Here is a 21,759-nt window from a genome sequence, read left to right on the forward strand (position 1 = left end):
AAAGGGTCTTGGTAGAATATAAATGGTCTGGGTGGAAGATAGAGTCTGGATAAAGATAAAGAGTCTGGGTGGACTATAAAGAGTCTGGATAAAGATAGATGGTCTGGATAAAGATAAAGAGTCTGTGTGGAAGATAAAGAGTATGGGTAAAGATAAAGGGTCTGGGTAAAGATAAAGGGTCTGGATATTGATAAAGAGTCTGGGTGGAAGATAAAGAGTCTGGATGGAAGATAAAGAGTCTGGGTGGAATATAAAGGGTCTGGGTGGAAGATAAAGGGTCTGGGTGGAAGATAAAGAGTCTGGGTGGAAGATAAAGGGTCTGGGTGGGGATAAATTGTCTGGGTGGAAGATAAAGAGTCTGGGTGGAAGATAAAGGGTCTGGGTTGAAGATAAAGGGTATGGGTGGACGATAAAGGGTCTGGGTGGAGATAAAGAGTCTGGGTGGAAGATAAATGGTCTGGGTGGAAGATAAAAGACCAGCAATAACCCCCTTTATACCTCTCACCCCTCCCCTCTCAATGGAACTATGAATTTACGACATTATTGGGGGGCTATGAAATACTTTGAAATACTTTATACCGTAATGAGCGGTCTCTCTAGTAGTTGAGGCAGGCCCAAAATGGGAATGTCCTGTCCAGGAATATGGCAGACACACACACACACACACACACACAGATGCATTGGCGTGGGACAAGAGCAGCAAATGATTTACTATATTTACAGTGTTCAGACAAAAAGTGTGTGTGAATATCAGGTGGACCCAGGCCAGTTCCAAACCTCATAAATACACATTTATTAAGTGCCATCTTGTGGTCTTTCACATACCAACCCGGTGGCTAGCTTGCATATCCATGTCAAGATTAAAGCGTTCCAACTCTCCAGTTGAAATAAGCCAAAACCCACCGTCCATCTATCTTGCCTTCTTTCATTGCCCTTCCGCCCAGACGCTTTTCTGCATCCATTTCTAGTTTCTCTGCACACAAGACAAAAGACAGGGCCAGTAAAAAGGAACTATTTGCTTCCACATAAATTTTCAACAGTCAGTTACATCAGTCCAATCACTGACTCAGAATAGCTGTGCGTCTTGCGAAATTGGTGATTTATTTTCTAGTAGAAAAACACAGGAACAAATAGAAATACAGTTGACGTAGAAAATGACCATAACATACTTCAACACTATAACAAGAACTCGACCTGCTCTTGTTTAAACCCATACAGAGTCAGCACCTTAGAAACATCTTAGTAACCGTTTGTCCCGATGTGTCATTCATGGTAGACTTTGAAACATCCATTCACATTGTCCAATGAGTTTTGGTCAGAGAATTAGTAGCATTCTCATACTGGTCTTCATACTGCTGTACTGTAGATTGGATATCCTGGTCCATTTTGCTGATTAGGGTTTTCTATAGTAGTAGTATTCATTCATTGACAAGGCAGGATTCATGTATTAGTTCACCGTATCCCTTCCTTGGAGGTTTACTACTGGTGACTTAGATTCATAGGATATCCTCATCATGTCATAAAATGGTTCAAACCTGGGAAAACGTATGGCCCTGATCCTAGAACTGAGAGTCCAATGTTAGTATGGCTGGTGAGGTGGTTGACCAAAGATACAAGTGATATATAGTATATTTTCAAGTATCTAACATAAATGTGTATGCTGTGGATGGCAGTACAGAAATGACATACTATTTAGTGTTAATTCATATGGAAATTTAAATGACATTTTTGTTGTGTAAATATAGCCTGCCTTATGATCGTAATTGTAAGATAAGTGTGTACATTAGTTATTTACAATCAGTAACTACAATTCAATATGATAAACTAGATTAGAAATACGTTAACAATATTCAACTTTTATTTTAAAGAGGCATCACATGATGCACACATATCGATCACAGTGTATTTTCTTGGAAAGATTCAAATTGCAATAAACAAAAAGGTTGCAAACATTTAGTGGCAATAAATTATATCATCAATATCTGACATACGAATAACAAACAAATACAAAATAACAAAAAAAAGGCTTCGCCTTCAATTTCTCCCCATCCTTCAGTCTTTTCATTAGATCCTCTCATGATATTTGGGGTTCACATCAATATGTCCTTAATATTTCCCAAGTGTCACTTTATAATTCCAAAGTAGCCCACAAACTATGTGTCCTTTCAACCATTTCCCGACCTAGGTCCAGGCTAGGTACTTCTCCACACGTTTGCGGCTAGCATAATAGATTCTAATCATTATAACCGGGTAGAAGGTCAGCTGCATAATGTGAACTCAAAGTTAATCCTGTCCTCTCCAGTATGTTGGTACGCACCGGCAGACCTCCTCACTGAAGTAAAAACCTGATGCACAGCGTCGACTCCTCCGCACGTCACAAGGTGGTCTGTGGCAGCTAGGGGAAGACAAAAGACGATTCATGTTAAAGGTACATTTCAATTTTTTTTTACTTGATATTCATCATCTCCAGCACCACCCCAACATCAACATATGGGAAAATGGCACGTTTCAATGACATCATCAACTAATTAGTTGTAAGGGGTGCGTAACTGGTGGCAGTAAAGTCAGACGCAGGAAAGCAGAACTAGGCAATAGCCGGAGCAGTTTAGTTTCAAAACCAACGGCATAAAGAAAATACCAACATGGGTACAAAACCCGACGCGCACCAGTAACCATGTGCACAAGCACTTACAACAAACAATACCACACAAAGACATGGGGGGAACAGAGGGCTAAATACACAACACTTAACGAGGGAAATGAGAACCAGGTGTGTAGGAAAACAAGACAAAACAAATGGAAAGTGAAAAGTGGATCGACGATGGCTAGAAGACCGGTACTGCCGAACACCACCCGAACAAGGAGAGGAACCGACTTCGGTGGAAGTTGTGACATTAGTAGACAAATAGTAGGCAAATAGTAGGCAATGCTCATAGTTGGTTAAAATCACGATGCACACCGATGATGTCATTGGGAACACTTATTTTCCTCTGTATTTTTTACTACAAAACACAGAAACGTGCCATTTTCACATATATTGATGTTGGGTTGGGCAGAAGGTGATATATATGAAGTAGTATGTTTTGTAAATTTCCCTTTAAATCATGTAACGTGCAGGAGTTTTAACCATATACATAACCACAGGTTTATTAGTCCATTCTAGTATACTCTTTCTTTTAATATTTGTCCTACGAGGTACAACCTCTTACTCAGTATATGTAAATTTTATGGCATCGATATAAGGAAGTCCCTCAGGCTTCTTCAGGAAATTAACCTTTTCTAGTAAGTTTGGTATCAAATAAAAACAGGAAGAAACGAAAGCTGATTCTATTCTATCGGCCGTGTTCCCGACATTGGATCCTTACTGCAGATGGATAGTCATAAATCATATTAACGTGGGGCTACAAGGGGTCACCGTAGTGGGTTGTGGGTTTTTCCTTCAGGCAGGGGGAACTAGCAGTTAACTGAGGCAGTGAAACCTTTTATTTGCAAGTGAAATATGTTGTACTATGACCAATGAACACCAAGCCCTTAAAGAGGGCTCATATTGACTAACTGGGTATAGTTTATCACCCTGGCACTGGTTTAAGACCACAGGAGCAGAACTGGCAACATCACCTGAAGAGTGAGATCACTTTTAAATGGGCAGCCCTTATGTCAGTGTTTTTATCGCAGTGTAATGTGCAAGACTTGCAAGTTCATTTACAACTCTGGGCGGATTTGTATTCACAGGACTTCTCTCCTTGCAGACTTCTAAAAAATAAAGGAGCTGTCAGCTTTGAAATGAAAATGATTTATGTCTAATTTGTGTATGAGGGCATCTGGAAAGTGAACATGTATGGCCTACCAGTCATGCAATGTCATGTCACGGACGTTTATACACTAAATGGCCAAAGGTATGTGGACACTTGCCCGAACATGTCATTCCAACGTCATGGGCATTAATATGGAGTTGGTCCTCCCTTTGCTGCTATAACAGCCTCCACTCTTCTGGTAAGGCTTTCAACTTGATGTTGGAACATTGCTGCGTGGACTTGCTTCCGTTCAGCCTCAAGAGCATTAGTGAGGTCGGGTACTGATGTTGGGCCTGGTTTGCAGTCGGCTTTCCAATTCATCCAAAAGGTCTTCGATGGGGTTGAGGTTAGGGCTATGTGCAGGCCAGTCAAGTTATTCCACACCGATCTCGACAAACCATATCTGTACGGACCTCGCTATCTGCACGGGGGCATTGTCATGCTGAAACAGGAAAGTGCCTTCCCCAAACTGTTGCCACGAAGTTGGACTAAAGGGCAAACCATGAAAAACAGCCCCAGACCTCCACCAAACTTTACAGTTGGCACTATCAATTCGTGCAGGTTGCATTTCCTGGCATCCGCCAAACCCAGATTTATCCGTCGGACTGCCAGATGGTTAAATGGGATTCATCACTCCAGAGAACACTTTTCCACTCCTCCAGAGTCCAATGGCGGCGATTTTAACACAACTCCAGCCGATGCTTGGCATTGCACATGGTGATCTTAGGCTTGTGTGTGGCTGCTCGGCCATGGAAGCACATTTCATGAAGCTCCCGATGAATAGTTGTTCTGACATTGCTTCCAGAGGCAGTTTGGAACTCGGTAGTGAGGGTTACAACCAGGGACAGACGATTTTTACTCGGTACGCGCTTCACCACTTGGCGGTCCTGTTCTGTGAGCTTATGTGGCCTACCACTTTTCTTCTAGATGTTTCCACTTCACAATAACAGCACTAAATGTTGAGCACTAAATGTTGAGGAACTGACTTGTAGGAAAGGTAGCATCCTTTGACGGTGCCACGTTGAAAGTCACTGAGCTCTTAAGTACGGCCCATTCCACTGCCAATGCTTGTCTTTGGAGATTGCATGGCTGTGTGCTCATTTTTATACACCTGTTAGCAACAGGTGTGGCTGAAATAGCTAAATCCAGAAATTTGAAGGGGTGTCCACATACATTTGGCCATGTAGGGTATATGGTACAGCAGGTCATATGAGTTTCTCTGTGTGCCAACACACATGTTTTTGAGTCCTCAATTGTACTCATCAGTTAATATAATTCATATATTCCATTGGTTCGCTGACACAATAACTCTTCACTTTCTATTTGAGTCCGTCATTCTCGCTTTGTTGGCGTTCTCAATGATAGAACACGCCACAGCTCTGGATGTGCGGCCGTATACATTCTCTCCGTTACCCAGAATCTGGACGCTGGATGTCCTGAATCAAGTACATTTAGCATGGCTCTGATAGACACCAGCTGGAGAGGGTTATTCTTACACAGGCCATGTCATTTTAGGGTTTGGCAAACACAGCTGTGGTACAGCCTTGGGGCTTAGCGGCGTGGATCTAACAGGATTTATACCTAGGCTGCGTCCCAAATGGCACCCTGTTCCCTATTTAGTGCACTACTTTGACCAAGAGCCCTATGCCCTGGTCTCGTCTCCAGCAGAGTACTGGGTTCAACTGGAACTGGAATGCCATTAATAAGTCAGGAACGCTCCAAACCACACTCTCCTCTAAGTCACTTAGTCTCTTCTTTCCACATTGATCAATGGAGAGAGGTTCTCATCCCCCCCCTTCAGTCCTTCGTCTTGACTGGCTGCCTGAAATTACCAATGACTACGCTAATGTATACGGTCTGCGATGGAAATATGCGTTTGAAAAGATCTGAAAAGGTTGTCACGCTAGCAATTTGGAATGTCATCATCAGACTTATCCCTATCCTCCACTCTTTCCCTTTCTCCATGTCGTCCTCCTTTTCAACAATCCTTCTCATCCTTCATCATCACCATCATCATCATCAAGCTGTATTTACCTGCAGGTGGCCTGGTGGAACCTTTTGCCTTTCAGGAAGCACCTGTTGGGTGACTCGTTGCACTCGCAGGCACACTTGGTGCGGTTGAGCGGCTGGTGCTTGGGGCACGTCCTGGCGCAGGAGCACTGGCACGTGTCTTTATTGAAAAGCTGGTGCGGCCCACAGGACGAGGGGAGCGTCTTACACACACACTGGCACGTGTTCTTATCCAGGTAGCGGTGGGGTCCGCATGCGCCCGAGGCCCGGAGCTGTCGCCTGCAAACACACTGGCACGTCTCCTCGTCCAACTCCTTATCTGACCCGCAGACATCCGCTTCAAACGAGTCTAGAGAGATACAGGGGAGGAGATTAGATTGGAATTATACTGAACAAAAATATAAACGCAACATGCAACCATTTCAAAGTTTTACTGAGTTACTGTCCATAGGAAATTAGTCAATTGAAATAAATTCATTAGGTCCTAACCTATGGATTTCACATGACTGGGGATACAGATATGCATCTGTTGGTCACAGACGTAAAAAAAGGGTAGGGGCGTGGATCAGAAAACCAGTCAGTAACTGGTAACCACCATTTGACTCATGCAGCGCGACACATATCCTTCACATAGAGTTGATCAGGCTGTTGATTGTGGCCTGTGGAATGTTGTCCCACTCCTCTTCAATAGCTGTGAGAAGTTGCTGGATACTGGCGGGAACTGGAACACGCTCTCGTACACGTCAATCCACAGCATCCCAAACATGCTCAATGGGTGACATGTCTGGTGAGTAGGCAGGCCATGGAAGAACTGGGACACTTTCAGCTTCCAGGAATTGTGTACAGATCATGCTGAAACACGAGGTGATGGAGGTGGATGAATGGCATGACAGGATCTCATCACGGCATCTCTGTGCATTCAAATTGCCATTGATAAAATGCAATTGTGTTCATCGTCCGTAGCTTATGCCTGTCCATACCATAACCCCACCGCCACCATGGGACACTCTGTTGAGCAAACCGCTCGCCCACACGACACCATACACGTGGTCTGCGGTTGTGAGGCCTGGTTGAACGTACTGCCAAATTCTCTAAAACGACATTGGAGGTGGATAATGGTAGAGAGATTAACATTAAATTCTCTGGCAACAGCTCTGGTGGACAGAACTGAAAAATGTAGCAACCTCTATATTTGCGATTGCTGCAGGATTCTTTTCCTGCTGTGAGAAACTGATCAAATTAAGATCCTACATCTGTACATAAGAAGAATATACCAATATCCTGCAGACTCAAAAGTTAGCTAGAGTTGTTGTTTGACATCACAGCAGCAAACTATTTGAGATAGATTGAATAGATTCCTGCCCGAAATTCCTCACAATATATTTTTCCCCCCAGTGGAGCAAACAGATGTTTTCTTTACAACACGGGTGAATAAACGAGAGAGAGAGAGAGGGAGAGAGAGAGAGAGAGAGATTTGGCTGCAGTCAGGATCTAAATTCCTGTCGTTACTGTGTTTATGTGTTTGCTGATGAACAGACCCAGATTGCGATGGCAACGCATGGAGATGTTTACCACAGTGAGGTTTTCTAACCCCAACACATTAATGGACTGTTTGCTTGTATATGGGGCTGTTGTGGTGCTTCAGACAAAGAGAAAATACATTTCCACTTTGAACAAACTATCAATTCATAATTCATGGTATGCTTGAATATGCATAATGTTGGTTTATCATGAATCAATGTCAGTTGTCAGTTATTGAGTTGAATTTACAGTAAATCATAAATCAAGTTTTGCTTGATTTGGAACGGTCCAACAAACAAACACAGCATTTTCAGTGGCATCCAAGTCAACTTATTAAAAAAAATATTTTTATATATTTTTTTTACAGTTTTACACAGAAGATTGACACTGTGCCTGCTGACATCGACCATAATTAACGATGTGTCGACAGTGTCTCTGTGATTTTGGTCATCGTCAGGGAGGTAGTGTACTGTAGTTAATGGAGCTAGAAAGGTCTCTCACGGATCTCCAGCTCCTCTGTCTTGTGTAGAGATCATTATAAGCCAATGTTCTGCTTATCTGAAGAGAGAGAGAGACAGGAGGGAGTAAGGATCTAGCTGCAGAGGGAGTCACCCATAACTACCATTACTTATGTGACTTATGACATCCCCACAAACCTTGAGACGTGGTAGAAAAAAATGTTTTGTTAATTACCTCGAACACACACGCTCGCTCTTCTCTTCTCTTCTCGTCTCGTCTCTTTCTTTCTCTTGCTCTAATGTCTCTCTCTCCCCCTCTCACTCTTTCTCTCCCTCTCTCACGCTCTCTCTCTCTCTCACTTTATGCAAGAGGATGTGATCGCAGAGAAATAGGAGCGAGAGCCCTCTATTAGTCATTAGTGACAACCCTGATGCAGTCGAACCAATGGAAAACAAAACCCAGCTCTAGATGATGGTTAAAACCGGACGGACCATAACCACGGCACAATGATGTATCTGTCTCCCTAAATCAAAGTCCTAACTCCTAGAGGAGTAATGACCCCAACTGTATATTACACAGGCGCTATAACTGTCCAGCTCTAGGGTTTTGGTGTCTGTTCCTCTGAAGACTTCAGTTGGTGTTTCATACTGACCTGGGGAGCCTCTGACTGCATAGTGGAGACATTCTATTCCATGGTTGCATCCCAAATGGCACCCTATATTCCCTTTAGTGTGCTTATTTTCAACTGGGCCCATAGGGCTCTGGTCAAAAGTAGTGCACAATCTCGGGAATAGATCTACCTTCTGATTGGGCCTGTCAAAGCTGGTTAGTGTGAAGAGGAAACCCAAATCAGCTCTGCTGCTCTCATATGGCTATTGCTATCGAGTCCTCTCGTTGAATTATTAGTCTGTAATGTGGAAGATATAGGCCTAGCTAAATGTTTCTTTGGGTTCCATCAAATTGTAGAACATGGCAATGGGGTTGAATGATAATCAATGAGAAATTCAATGAATTGTCAGCCAGTAAATGTCATCGGATGACTGGACAATAAACCTACAGATGACCAACATCTTCTTCAGTCTGGTAACTGCATGAGAAAGCTATGCTTCGATCATGAAGTCAATATCAGCTGATGAAAAGGGGTGATCCCCATTAAACCAAATGTTGATGGCTCGATGTCCCCAATTCACCCAGATGCTTTTCAACATGAGTGTGTAAACTTTGAAGCCAAGTCTGTTAAGAGAGATTAACTTTCATGAGACAACAGAGTGATTGGCTTCCTGCTTTCAGTGCTTCATAAACATTGTGTGGCTGGGGTAGAGTGGAGTGAGGCATGGGCTTCGTTCCAAAGGGCACTCTATTCCCTACATAGTCCACTATGGGTTCTGGTCAAAAGTAGTGCACTATAAAGGGAATAGGGTTGCATTTGGGACGAAGCCATGGAATCCAGAGCACTGGGATTCTTTCTGAATTTGTCTGTCTCTCGTTTGTTCACTCAGAGTTCTCTCTACTGCGTAGCCACATCTGCTGAAAAACAACTGCCATGTTGTGTTTTCATAGTGACAACTCACCGAGACATGCCCTGGAAGATTTCAACATCTGTCTTAGAAAAAAAGTGGACTCGGGTTGTAAATAGTGTATGGGGATCACGGGGACGTTCTCGCGTGGAGTGGAATGAGTTGTTCTCTTGTTGGTGAGCTGTTGAAGAGACTCAAGTGCTGGTCTGTGTTTCTGTGAGGATTTTGAGGGCTCTTGTAAAAAACCAAGAGCACATTGTCCTTCTCGGTGTCTGTTTTTAAAAATGTATTATACTCTAGCATGTTGCTTCACTCTGTCACAGTCTTACCATCAAAATGCCATTAATCGTGCTCAACACATTCTCTTGACTCCACATTTCAATCCACACCACAACTAGGACAGCCTCAGAACAGCATAAGCCTATCTTACTAATATTGAACTCAAAGAGAAACATAATTCACCACATTAAGTGGTAATTCAGACTAATACGCGGTAATTCATTCTAATAAACTGTAATTCAGGCTAATAAGCTGTAATTCAATATAATAAGCGGTAATTCAGTATAATAAGCTGTAATTCAGTCTAATAAGCGGTAATTCAGTCTAATAGCCGGTAATTCAGTCTAATAAGCGGTAATTCAGTCTAATAAGCTGTAATTCAGTATAATAAGCGGTAATTCAGTCTAATAAGCGGTAGCTAATTCAGTCTAATAAGCGGTAATTCAGTCTAATAACTAGTAATTCAGTCTAATAAGCTGTAATTCAGTATAATAAGCGGTAATTCAGTCTAATAAACGGTAATTCAGTCTAATAACTAGTAATTCAGTATAATAAACTGTAATTCAGTCTAATAAGCTGTAATTCAGTATAATAAGTGGTAATTCAGTCTAATAAACGGTAATTCAGTCTAATAACCGGTAATTCAGTCTAATAAGCTGTAATTCAGTCTAATAAACTGTAATTCAGTATAATAAGCGGTAGCTCATTCAGTCTAATAAGCTGCAATTCAGTCTAATAAGCGATAGCTAATTCAGTCTAATAAGCGGTAATTCAGTCTAACAAGAGGTCATTCAGTATAATAAGCGGTAGCTCATTCAGTCTAATAAGCGGTAATTCAGTCTAATAAGTGGTAATTCAGTCTAATAAGATTTAATTCAGTCTAATAAGCGGTAATTCAGTCTAATAAGTGGTAATTCAGTTTAATAAGCTGTAATTCAGTCTATTAAGTGTTAATTCAGTCTAATAAGTGATAGCTAATTCAGTCTAATAAGCGGTAATTCAGTCTAATAAGTTGTGCAACAGGTGCAGTATCAGCATCAGTACGAGGGCCTACTCACCCGAGTGTTGTGTCTGGGGCGGGGGAGGGGTGTCGCGTTGCACAGCCATACATTTGCACAAGCGGTTGCTCCAGCTGTGGTTCTTTGGGCAGGTTTTATTGGCTACCAGACATCTGTAAGGGGAAAACAGTTATTAGCATTAGAAGAGGAGGAAACCGACAGACAGAGGCTGCTGACCAGAGCCATATGGGCCCTGGTCAAAAGTAGTGCACTGTATAGGGAATAGGGTGCCATTTGGGTGGCAGTAGCTGGAGAGGAAATTCCTCACTTCATCGACATTCATTAACCACAAAGCTATGTAGCATTTGATGTTGTTTTGGTTGTTGGATGAAATGTGACAGGGCTGGACTGGCTATTTTAAGGGATATTTTGACAACTCCCACCCAGCACATCAAAGTTGGGTTAGCAGCCCATCTAATCGCAGAGTGAGAATGAATAAGCCAATTGGCTCTGATGACATGAAACATTTCTGTCCCCTTAAAGATAAGAGGGATGCTGATTGAGTTTAGACAAACAACCATCAAAGAGAGAGGACTCTTGGGAAGACATCAATGGACAGCAATGGAAAAAAAGTCAGAAGAATATATTTGGTAGCCTAGTAAATATTGGTTAACATTGGTAAGACCCTTCACTTTAGCTTAGAGCTGTATTCATGTCTTGCGCTTCCTTTCCGTTCCACATCACACGTCCTAGAATAGAACACTTTGATTATGAATCACTGCATAGTTCCCAGACAGAAGTCATACTCCAGAACGTGGCACTTCTTTCGCCTCTGGATCTGTCAACGGGGATGATCATTTAGGGGGAGGAAAGTGAAAAGGATCAAAACCGGAGACACTGTTTGTCGCTCTAACTCGAAGCACATGGTGAGGCTAGCACACACGTCACATGACTCTGACCCTCTTCAGCTCTCTCTCTCTCTCTCTCTCTCTCTCTCAGAGTTCAGCGATCATCATCATCTCTGTCTTCACAACCTCCACAATAATATCCTACTCACACACTTTCCATTGGCTTTCCATTGACAAAACACATTGGACAAATGACTGACCGTCGTGACACTTGCCAGACCAATATGGGTCTATTTAGTTTTTGACATTTCTGATATCATCCATTTCGGAGCCCAGTGCTCTGCTTTTTCTCATACTGTTACACATTAGGCTAGACCACTGCTGAGAATCCAGTTGAAATCACATACTGCCAACCGACCCACACAGACATTATCAGAGCCAGTGTCATGCTCCATCCATCTGTCTTTTTGCTCCGAGACAAACGCGCGGCTCGTGCTACAGTGCAACCGCTGGCCAGTGAAAGCACGGCCGCATTCCGAGCTGAACTTGATTCTGGCTGCTTTAAATGCTGTGAAAGAAAATAGATAGCTCTCAGCATGGTGGAGTTGAAATGTGTGTAATATCAAAGATGTAGTGGAGTGCATTTAAAACACGTCAACTCTACATAAACTTCACATGGAGAAGGACTGTTGTAAGCAACATCTGATCCACGTGAATGTAACAGCAGTAGAATTGCAAGAGATTTGACACAAAAGTAAAATGGCAATAAATCCAATTAAAATGTATTGAAGTGAATTGGTATTTACATTGAACATACTGAGGAGTATTTCTGTCTGTTTTTACAGCCCTTTTGTGGGGAAAAACTCCTCCTGATTGGCTGGGCCTGGCTCCCCAGTGGGTTGGCCTATGCCCTGCCAGGCCCATCCATGGCTGCAGCCCTGCCCAGTCATGTGAAATCCATAGATTACGGCCTAATGCATTTATTTCAATTGATTGATTTCCTTTTAGGAATTGTAACTCAGTAAAGTATTTCAGTATAGTCCAACTTATCAGGTTCTTTGTAAACACACGGCAGTTTCTTCTTTCAATTAACCCCCTGAAAAAAACAACCCTACAGTACCTCCTAAGACAATAAACTGCATTTCAGCAGAACCAGAGATATTACATAAGCTGTATACTCTAGTCAGTAGTTCCTGCCAGGCTGAGTTTATCACCACTAAGGAAAATGCACTGAAAAGAGAGCCACACTAGCTCCATTCTGCCTCTGAAGAGAGAGCCAACAAATAGCACTTAGCGCCTCTATGGAGGTTCGCTGTTGTATTCCTTTCAAGAGGGGGGAGAATATGAATGGAGCAGGTGGGAAGTTTATGGTAAAGAAAACAAGTGTATGAAATGAATTCCTGCGTTGACTTTCCGTTGTGCTACTACACACCAGGGTAGGTGCTGTGCTAGAGCTGAGGCTTCCGCTGTAGCTCCTGGAACTCGCACTCGAAGCTTCATGTGTTTAGGTGCAAAAATGCTAACAAACTCTACTACCCCCAGCACGGAACATTCCTAAACAGTTTGATAAGGCTGTGTTCAACGCACACTTGTGTAACTAGCCACTGTACTGTGAGTGCATGCAGGTCTAAGGCTTCATTCGACATGCAGTACAACTGTGTAAAGTGTCACAGTGCATTCAGCTGGTCAGTGCAGTTGAAAATGCATCCGTAAGGGCAAACCCACTGTTAAAAAAAAAATGGGCCTCTGGTTAAGTAATGAGGAAATGCCAACCATACACAAGCTCTGCGAGAGGCAAACTAACGGATTGACAGGGGAGCTTAAACATTTTTTTTCTTGATAACGTAGACCGTTTGTTTCCTCATGGTAGTGAAAAAGCAGGTCTTACCCTTCTCTGGCAGTGATTTATGACTCTCCCCCTCCAACTCAACCTCCGTCTCCCCCTCAGTCTCTACATCCGTTTCCCCCTCTGCCTCCCCGTCTGCTCTGGCAGGTTGATTTAAATGGTCCAGTCATGGCAGGCAGCTCCATGAACGACCACTCCCAATATCACCCCAATATCAGACCCGATCTCTAATATATCACCCCAAAATCAGACCTGACCTCTAATATATCACCCCAAAATCAGACCAGATCTCTAATATATCACCCCAATATCAGACCCGATCTCTAATATATCACCCCAATATCAGACCCGATCTCTAATATATCACCCCAATATCAGACCCGATCTCTAATATATCACCCCAATATCAGACCTGATCTCTAATATATCACCTCAATAGCAGACCTGATCTCTAATAGATCACCCCAATATCAGACCTGATCTCTAATATATCACCCCAATATCAGACCTGACCTCTAATATATCACCCCAATAGCAGACCTGACCTCTAATATATCACCCCAATATCAGACCTGATCTCTAATATATCACCCCAATATCAGACCTGATCTCTAATATATCACCCCAATATCAGACCTGATCTCTAATATATCACTCCAATATCAGACCTGATCTCTAATATATCACCCCAATATCAGACCTGATCTCTAATATATCACCCCAATTTCAGACCTGACCTCTAATATATCACCCCAATAGCAGACCTGACCTCTAATATATCACCCCAATATCAGACCTGATCTCTAATATATCACCCCAATATCAGACCTGATCTCTAATATATCACCCCAATAGCAGACCTGACCTCTAATATATCACCCCAATATCAGACCTGATCTCTAATATATCACCCCAATAGCAGACCTGATCTCTAATATACTGTATCACCCCAATATCAGACCTGATCTCTAATATATCACCCCAATAGCAGACCTGATCTCTAATATATCACCCCAATATCAGACCTGATCTCTAATATACTGTATCACCCCAATATCAGACCTGATCTCTAAAATATCACCCCAATATCAGCCAGCCCAGCAGGCAGGGGTGCAGGGGTTCAGCCTCAGGCTGACTGTCCACTATAAAGGACAGGAGGACCCAGACCCATGCCCCTCTCCACGCTTCCAATCCATGCCCCGAGGAGCACCCCCTCACCTTTGCACCGAGCCCCACTGAGAAAGTGGACGGATGTAACAGTTAAGGTTACCCCCTCTCTGCGATTGATTGAGCCCCCTTTGTCGGGGGGTGATGGGGTGAGAGGGGTGAGGGAGTGAGACGCAGGGGTTTATCAGACACAGACGTTCAGGGAGGCCTGGGACTCAGGTAGGGAGGCATGAAGCCTCCTTCACCTCCCCCATCTCACATCCATGCCCTCTCACCTCTTCCCTTCTCTCTGCCTTCTTCTCCCCAGGTCTAAGATCATCCTGTCTTCAAATGGAGGTCCTGTCTGATATATGACCCTGGTACAACATTCTGTCATTGGAGGGCGTTGGGGTGAGTAAGGGGGACGGGCAGGCACTTTTATTATGGAAATCCCGGCAACAACAAAATTAGTCAGGCCTCTTTGAGGTCAGAACCTCTGAGCCTCCGAAAACATATCTGAGACATTCCACAATTGGTGTGCTAATCACAGTAAGCATCCATATGCTTGAAAGCAGGGGTGCTACTTTCGTTTAAGAAGTGGAGGGGACATAATTCATTTAAAAAATGTATCCAGTCGGATAAACACTCCAAACAGCCTACCCGACCGCTCGGAGGCATCCACATGGTCCTAAAGCACAATGTTGCCTCGTTCTGTATCACATTCCAATGATAAAACTGTGGGGGACAAAAATGCAATTTCAGAACATGTCCCCCCCCCCGTCCCCGTCCCCAGTGAATGTTGTGCCCCTGATTGAAAGTGAAGAGTGAGCTTAGTCGACCTGATAACAAATTACAGTTAGTGGTTAGAGCACGTCAGAAAAAATCAACTGTTTTGAAATCACAAAGCATTCGTTTCAAATGCCACAATGCAAACAGATGTTGGCTGAATTAACATTTTGGGTTGATTATCTATGGAAAACAAAAACATACCCTTTCGTCTATTTATTTGAAATAAAAGTTGCCATGAAACGGCTCAGTGGCAGCTCTACACGTTTGAGGGACTGTCAATGTGCTTTCAATTACCATACACACAGTGGCTTAAGCAGACAACACATTCCAAAGAGCTGAACAAAGAACGAAAATCACCCTCCTCCTTCGTAGGAAGCCACGTAATCTGATTAACAACACGTGCACTGTGCACCTTTCATAACACACAACAGACGTGTCCGTTTAGACAGCCAAGGTGCCACCCCCCTTCGATAATACATAGGCTGGGGTAATCCCAGGAACATGTTGGTTCTACTTCAGCCGGGAAACTTTGCTGCATGTGATTTGATTAACACAGTACAACTACTGTCTATAATTCACATCAGGATAGGATTTGCATATGGTATGTGAAGGCCTCTCTTGGTATGTGTTGTTTTGATTCATATAGCAAATCAACTACTGTCTATATTACCTATGAGGAATGGATTGGTATGTACAGGGCCTCCTCTGGAATGTGATGGATTGAAATGAATAATAACTGTGTGCATACAATAGATGGTAGACTATGCGTTAGGGGGCCATCCACCTGATTTAGTAGCTTTTCTTATGTTAAATTGATCTGGTGATATAGAGCATCACTGTACATAATGTTATATTTTATAGCTCTGCAGTCTTGGCGGTAGCTGCTGTAATGTCATTTCCTGCTCCAATTTATGGCACAGGTCTACGGAGTACACACGTCAGCATTCCATATGCCAAACGTCCTCTTCTTGAATAGGTCCCGCATTAAATGTTCATCTGTAAAACTAGCTATGCATCTGTTGCAACAGAAAAAATGCAATCTTTCGGAGTAGGAAGACTAGCCTCACTCAACATTTTACCCGCACATACTCTACAAGCTCAAGCAAAGATATGTATATTTTAAAATTGGAGAAACAAAGCTTCAGCAGCACATCTGTGTTGCGTCTCTTGACATCAAGCGTTTTACTGGCACTGAGGTTTTCCCCCCCTGACTGACTGACAGCCGCACGCCAGGATCAACGTCATCTTAGGTAACGGCTGGGGTACCCTTTGAGCTCCTCCTCGCTCCTCTCGCTCGGGTAACGGCTAACTGTTTGCCCTGCGGTATCCCAGAGAGAGATTTAATTTTCATTACGCCTGTGAGTAACTCACAAAACCTCCACCACAAAGAACAAGCAAGCGAGCGTGAAACTCTTAGCCAACTTGTCATAGTTATTACCCGTCCTTCCACCTTACCCGAGAACAGATCAGGACAACACACTCTAATATTTGACATTTGAGGAATTACACTCTCAAGTTGAAAGCATTTCTCTTCACTCTGAAGAGTAGCTCATCTCTCTAATGATTTATTGTGTCCAGTATGTTTGAGGGCAGAGAGCTCCTTCTTCGGCACTTCTTAGCCCTGGGTCTTGATCAGTAACATTAGACCACATTGTGTTAACGCTGGCAGCCTACAGACTATATGATCAGGAGATGTTGCCATTCAGACAACAGCATTCTCCGTACGTGTCTATTTATATGACGACAGAACTGGCCAACATGTATGAGACGACCATTCCGTAGCATCTCCTCGTGACTTTTCTACTGATATCAGTAGGTGAGATCCTTACACATGTTGAGAGACCTGTGCTTGTAATGGTCTGTGTGTCCTGAGCACTCACAACAGTTAAGTTGTAAAGGTCCATGGAAAAGAACCACAGAGAAACAGACCAGAGAAAGATCAGAGCTCTACTACTGGACCCACGGGTCTGTTTCAGTCTTTAGCAGCTAGCTGAATCCGCAGCCCAAACTGATAAATTATTATTAGCTCTCACAGCTTAATTCGGTCCTATTTCAGTAATCCGGAATCATTCTGGGGATGGATTGGTCTAGACTAGACTCCATTAGGTCACTTTTAGATGTTGTATACAGTTTTAATGCCTCTGTGTCCGCAATCAGAACATAAATTGTTGCTGCTATGTAACCATACCCCCACTGGAGCTACAGGCAGAAAGGAATGGTGGAAAGAGACACCCCTTAGTGTCAAGGCAAAGAAGAAAAACACAAGGGATGCGTCCCAAATGGCACCCTATTCCCTATATAGTGCACTACTTTTGTTTGGAGCCAAATGGGCCCTGGCTGAAAGTAGTGCACTATAAAGGGAAAAGGGTGCAATTTGGGATGCATGCTAGCAGAAGAAAGTTCTGCTCGCCGTAGGAACACATCTGCTTTTTCTTACGTGAGGAGCTGAGCGAAGCCTGGCGATGTATGAGAGAGAGAGCAGCTCACTCGCCGAGGGATGATGCGTTTTCCTGCTATTGAAAATCACTCTGACAGAGGAGCAGGCAGAAAAAATGCTGTTGTAAAATATCACATAATAATAAACAGGTCTGCTGACTCTCTCTGGAAGGTTCTGACAACTCCAGGACCAACTCGGGGACTTAGGGGACGAACGCTGATCATTTGTCAACTTCACTCCCTCTGAAATAAGACCTTTATTCCATCATTTGATATGTGGTGATGTCACAGCCAGATAAGTCATAACATCATAGACATCGTGAACATGGACTCTCAGCCTCTAACATATGTATTTAATTTGACTTCATCTTTATTTTACCAGGTAAATTGACTGACAACACATTCTCATTTACGGCAATGCCATAAAGAGGACCAGGCATTTCAATCACGTCAGGTAAGATTCTATCCATTAACCACACATTGTTAAACGTTACTACTGAACTCAAGCATTACACCATGAATAAACTTTTCCGTACCAAAAACACTCAGTCACCTACATTGTAATTCATCGTGCTTCAACCTATCCTATTGATTGGCCCCTATGACACGGCTTGTGCAAAACAGCCTTGTAGCATGGCTCATATCCTGCCATGGATCTTTGAGCCAGGTAGTCATGACCTGGACCTCTGGTCTCCATCCCAAATTGCGCCCTATTCCCTATGGGCCCTGGTCAAAAATAGAGCACTATAAAAGGAACAGGGTACCATTTGGAACGCAACCCTGGATCTGACTGTAGCAGGCCTCTCATCTGGGATCGATCTGCAGCTCTCTCTTGGCAATACTGTCCTCCCTGGTCGGTCACAACAACACCACAGCTTTAGGACATGGAGAACATTAGGGTTTACAGATCAATGGTGTTCCAATTGCCATTGCATTGCTAGAGGAGAGTTTTTCACCTTGGGGAGTGAGTCATTTCTCGGCTTGCCGGCACATGTCAAGAACGGGCAAAAGGCTAATCCTTCAGTCTGTGGGGTTGACACAAGGGCAATAAACATTTACACTAGTCACACTGAAACAGAGCAATGCTGAGCAGAAATAGAGAGCAAGATCCCTTGTTAGTATACTAAGAGCATGTATGAGACTTACAGAGACTCATACATGCAGAGACTTACTATTGTTCTAAACATTGTGTCACATTGTGTGTGTGTGTGTGTGTGTGTCTGTGTAGGTAAGTAAAAAAATAAAGAAATAAGAGTAGCAAGGCTATATACAGACACCGGTTAGTCAGGCTTATTGAGGTAGTATGTACATGTAGGTATGGTGACTGTGCATATATGATGTGCAGAGAGTAGCAGAAGCATAACTAGAGGGGTTGGCGGGTGGTGAGACACAATGCAGATAGCCTGGTTAGCCAATGTGCGGGAGCACTGGTTGGTCGGGCCAATTGAGGTATTATGTACATGAACGTATAGTTAAAGTGACTATGGATATATGATAAACAGAGAGTAGCAGCAGCGTAAAAGAGGGGTTGGGGAGGGGACACAATACAAATAGTCCAGGTAACCATTTTGTTACCTGTTCAGGAGTCTTATGGCTTGCGGGTTAAAACAGTTGAGAAGCCTTTTTGTCCTAGACTTGGCACTCCGGTACCGCTTGCCTTGCGGTAGTAGAGAAAACAGTCTATGACTGGGGTGGGTGGGGTCTTTGACAATTTTTAGGGCCTTCCTCTGGCACCGCCTAGTGTAGAGGTCCTGGATGGCAGGCAGCTTTGCCAGAGTGATGTACTGGGCCGTACGCACTACCCTCTGAAGTGCCTTCCGGTCGGAGGCCGAGCAATTGCCATACCAGGCAGTGATGCAACCGGTCAGGATGCTCTCGATTTTGCAGCTGTAGAACCTTTTGATGATCTCAGGACCCATGCCAAATCTTTTTAGTTTCCTGAGGGGGAATAGGCTTCATGTCTTGGTGTGTTTGGACCATTTTAGTTTGTTGCTGATGTGGACACCAAGCAACTTGAAGCTCTCAACCTGCTCCACTACAGCCCCGTCGATGAGAATGTGGGCGTGCTCGGTGCTCCTTTTCCTGTAGTCCACAATCATCTCCTTAGTCTTGGTTACGTTGAGGGATAGGTTGTTATTCTGGCACCACACAGCCAGGTCTCTGACCTCCTCCCTATAGGCTGTCTCGTTGTTGTCGGTGATCAGGCCTACCACCGTTGTATCATCTGCAAATGTAATGAAGGTGTTGGAGTCATGCCTGGCCACGCAGTCGTGGGTGAACAGGGAGTACAGGAGGGGACTGAGCACGCACCCCTGGGGAGCTCCAGTGTTGAGGATCAGCGTGGCAGATGTTGCTACCTACCTTCACCACCTGGTGGCGGCCCGTCAGGAAGTCCAGGATTCAGTTGCAATGTGCCTGTAATCCATGGCTTCTGGATGGGGTATGTACTGTACATACATGATGACATCCTCAATGCACTTATTGATAAAGCCAGTGACTGATGTGGTGTATTCCTCAATGTCATCGGAAGAAACCCAGAACATGTTCCAGTCTGTGATAGCAAAACAGTCCTGAAGTTTAGCATCTGCTTCATCTGACCACTTTTTTATAGACTGAGTCACTGGTGCTTCCTGCTTTAATTTTCGCTTGTAAGCAGGAATCAGGAGGATAGAGTTGTGGTCGGATTTACCAAATGGAGGACGAGGGACAGCTTTGTACACATCTCTGTGTGTGGAGTACAGGTGATCTAGATTTTTTTCCCCTCTGGTTGCACATTTAACATGTTGGTAGAGATTTGGTAGAACTGATTTAAGTTTCCCTGCATTAAAGTCTCCGGCCACTAGGAGCGCCGCCTCTGGGTGAGCGGTTTCCTGTTTGCTTATTTCCTTATACAGCTGACTGAGTGCGGTGTTAGTGCTTTGTGGTGGGAAATAAACAGCCATGAAAAGTATAGCTGAGAACTCTCTAGGCAAGTAGTGTGGCCTGCAGTTCATCACAAAATACTTCATGCAAGCAAAATGTAGAGACTTCCTTAGATTTCGTGCACCAGCTGTTGTTTACAAATATGCACAGACCACCCCCTCTCGTCTTACCGGAGTGTGCTATTCTGTCCTGCAGCGTATATCCCGCTAGCTGAATATCCATGTCATCATTCAGCCACGATTCCGTGAAACATAGGATATTACAGTTTTTGATGTCCCGTTGGTAGGATATTCGTGATCGTACCTCGTCTAGTTTATTGTCCAATGATTGCACGTTGGCAAGTAATATTGACGGTAACGGCAGCTTTCCTACTCGCCTTCTGCAGTTCCGGATGAGGCATCCGGCTCTTCGTCCTCTGCGTCGCTTCCTTTTGCAAATAATTGGGATGTCTGCCCTGTGGGGTGTTTGGAGAATATTGTGTAAGTCCTTCTTGTTGTTCAAAAAATCTTTGTCTAATCTGAGGTGAGTGATCGCTGTCCTGATATCCAGAAGCTCTTTGTCTAATCCGAGGTGAGTGATCGCTGTCCTGATATCCAGAAGCTCTTTGTCTAATCTGAGGTGAGTGATCGCTGTCCTGATATCCAGAAGCTCTTTGTCTAATCTGAGGTGAGTGATCGCTGTCCTGATATCCAGAAGCTCTTTGTCTAATCTGAGGTGAGTGATCGCTGTCCTGATATCCAGAAGCTCTTTTCTGCCGTAAGATACTGTGGCAGAAACATTATGTACAAAATAATTAACAAATATCGTGAAAAAAACACATAATAGCACAAATAGTTAGGAGACCGTAAAACGGCAGCTGTCTCCTCCGGTGCCATCTTAGAGACTTTGAATTGACAGTACATGACATGACAAGGCCAGTGAACACGTCAGTTGGCGTAGCGTTTCTTATTTCGGTTTGAAATGAGCCATTCAATTTTGGGGCGAGGACTTTTTCCTGAACACGTGAACTGAAGCAGGTCAAACTCTGGGCCCTTGTTGATTAATCCTTAGGCTCCAGAGTTATAAATAGGGCCTGAGGTTTTACCTATGAGCTCATTGTCTATAGTAAATTCTAAGTGTTTATGGAGTGTTGCTCTTAAGCCTGTTTGCTTGCCTTGTTCCCTGGTCTTGCTTTCCTCTCCATGGGGTGTTGAC

General features: G+C 43.7%; 1 protein-coding gene across 1 annotated transcript in view; it reads right to left on the reverse strand.

The window, feature by feature from the left end:
* Positions 1 to 1,082: 1,082 nt before the first annotated feature.
* LOC109894032 (vascular endothelial growth factor C-like) overlaps positions 1,083 to 21,759 on the reverse strand; it is a 59,501-nt gene continuing 38,824 nt past the window's right edge. The window contains exons 5-7 of the mRNA XM_020487248.2: positions 10,639 to 10,751; positions 5,829 to 6,153; positions 1,083 to 2,395 (exon numbers count right to left, since the gene is read on the reverse strand). Of these exons, the coding sequence (XP_020342837.2) occupies positions 2,284 to 2,395; positions 5,829 to 6,153; positions 10,639 to 10,751 (550 nt within the window). The 3' untranslated portion in view covers positions 1,083 to 2,283. The remainder of the gene's footprint in view (positions 2,396 to 5,828; positions 6,154 to 10,638; positions 10,752 to 21,759) is intronic.

Source organism: Oncorhynchus kisutch, linkage group LG7 (genome assembly GCF_002021735.2).
Source record: "Oncorhynchus kisutch isolate 150728-3 linkage group LG7, Okis_V2, whole genome shotgun sequence".
Lineage (NCBI taxonomy): Eukaryota > Metazoa > Chordata > Actinopteri > Salmoniformes > Salmonidae > Oncorhynchus > Oncorhynchus kisutch.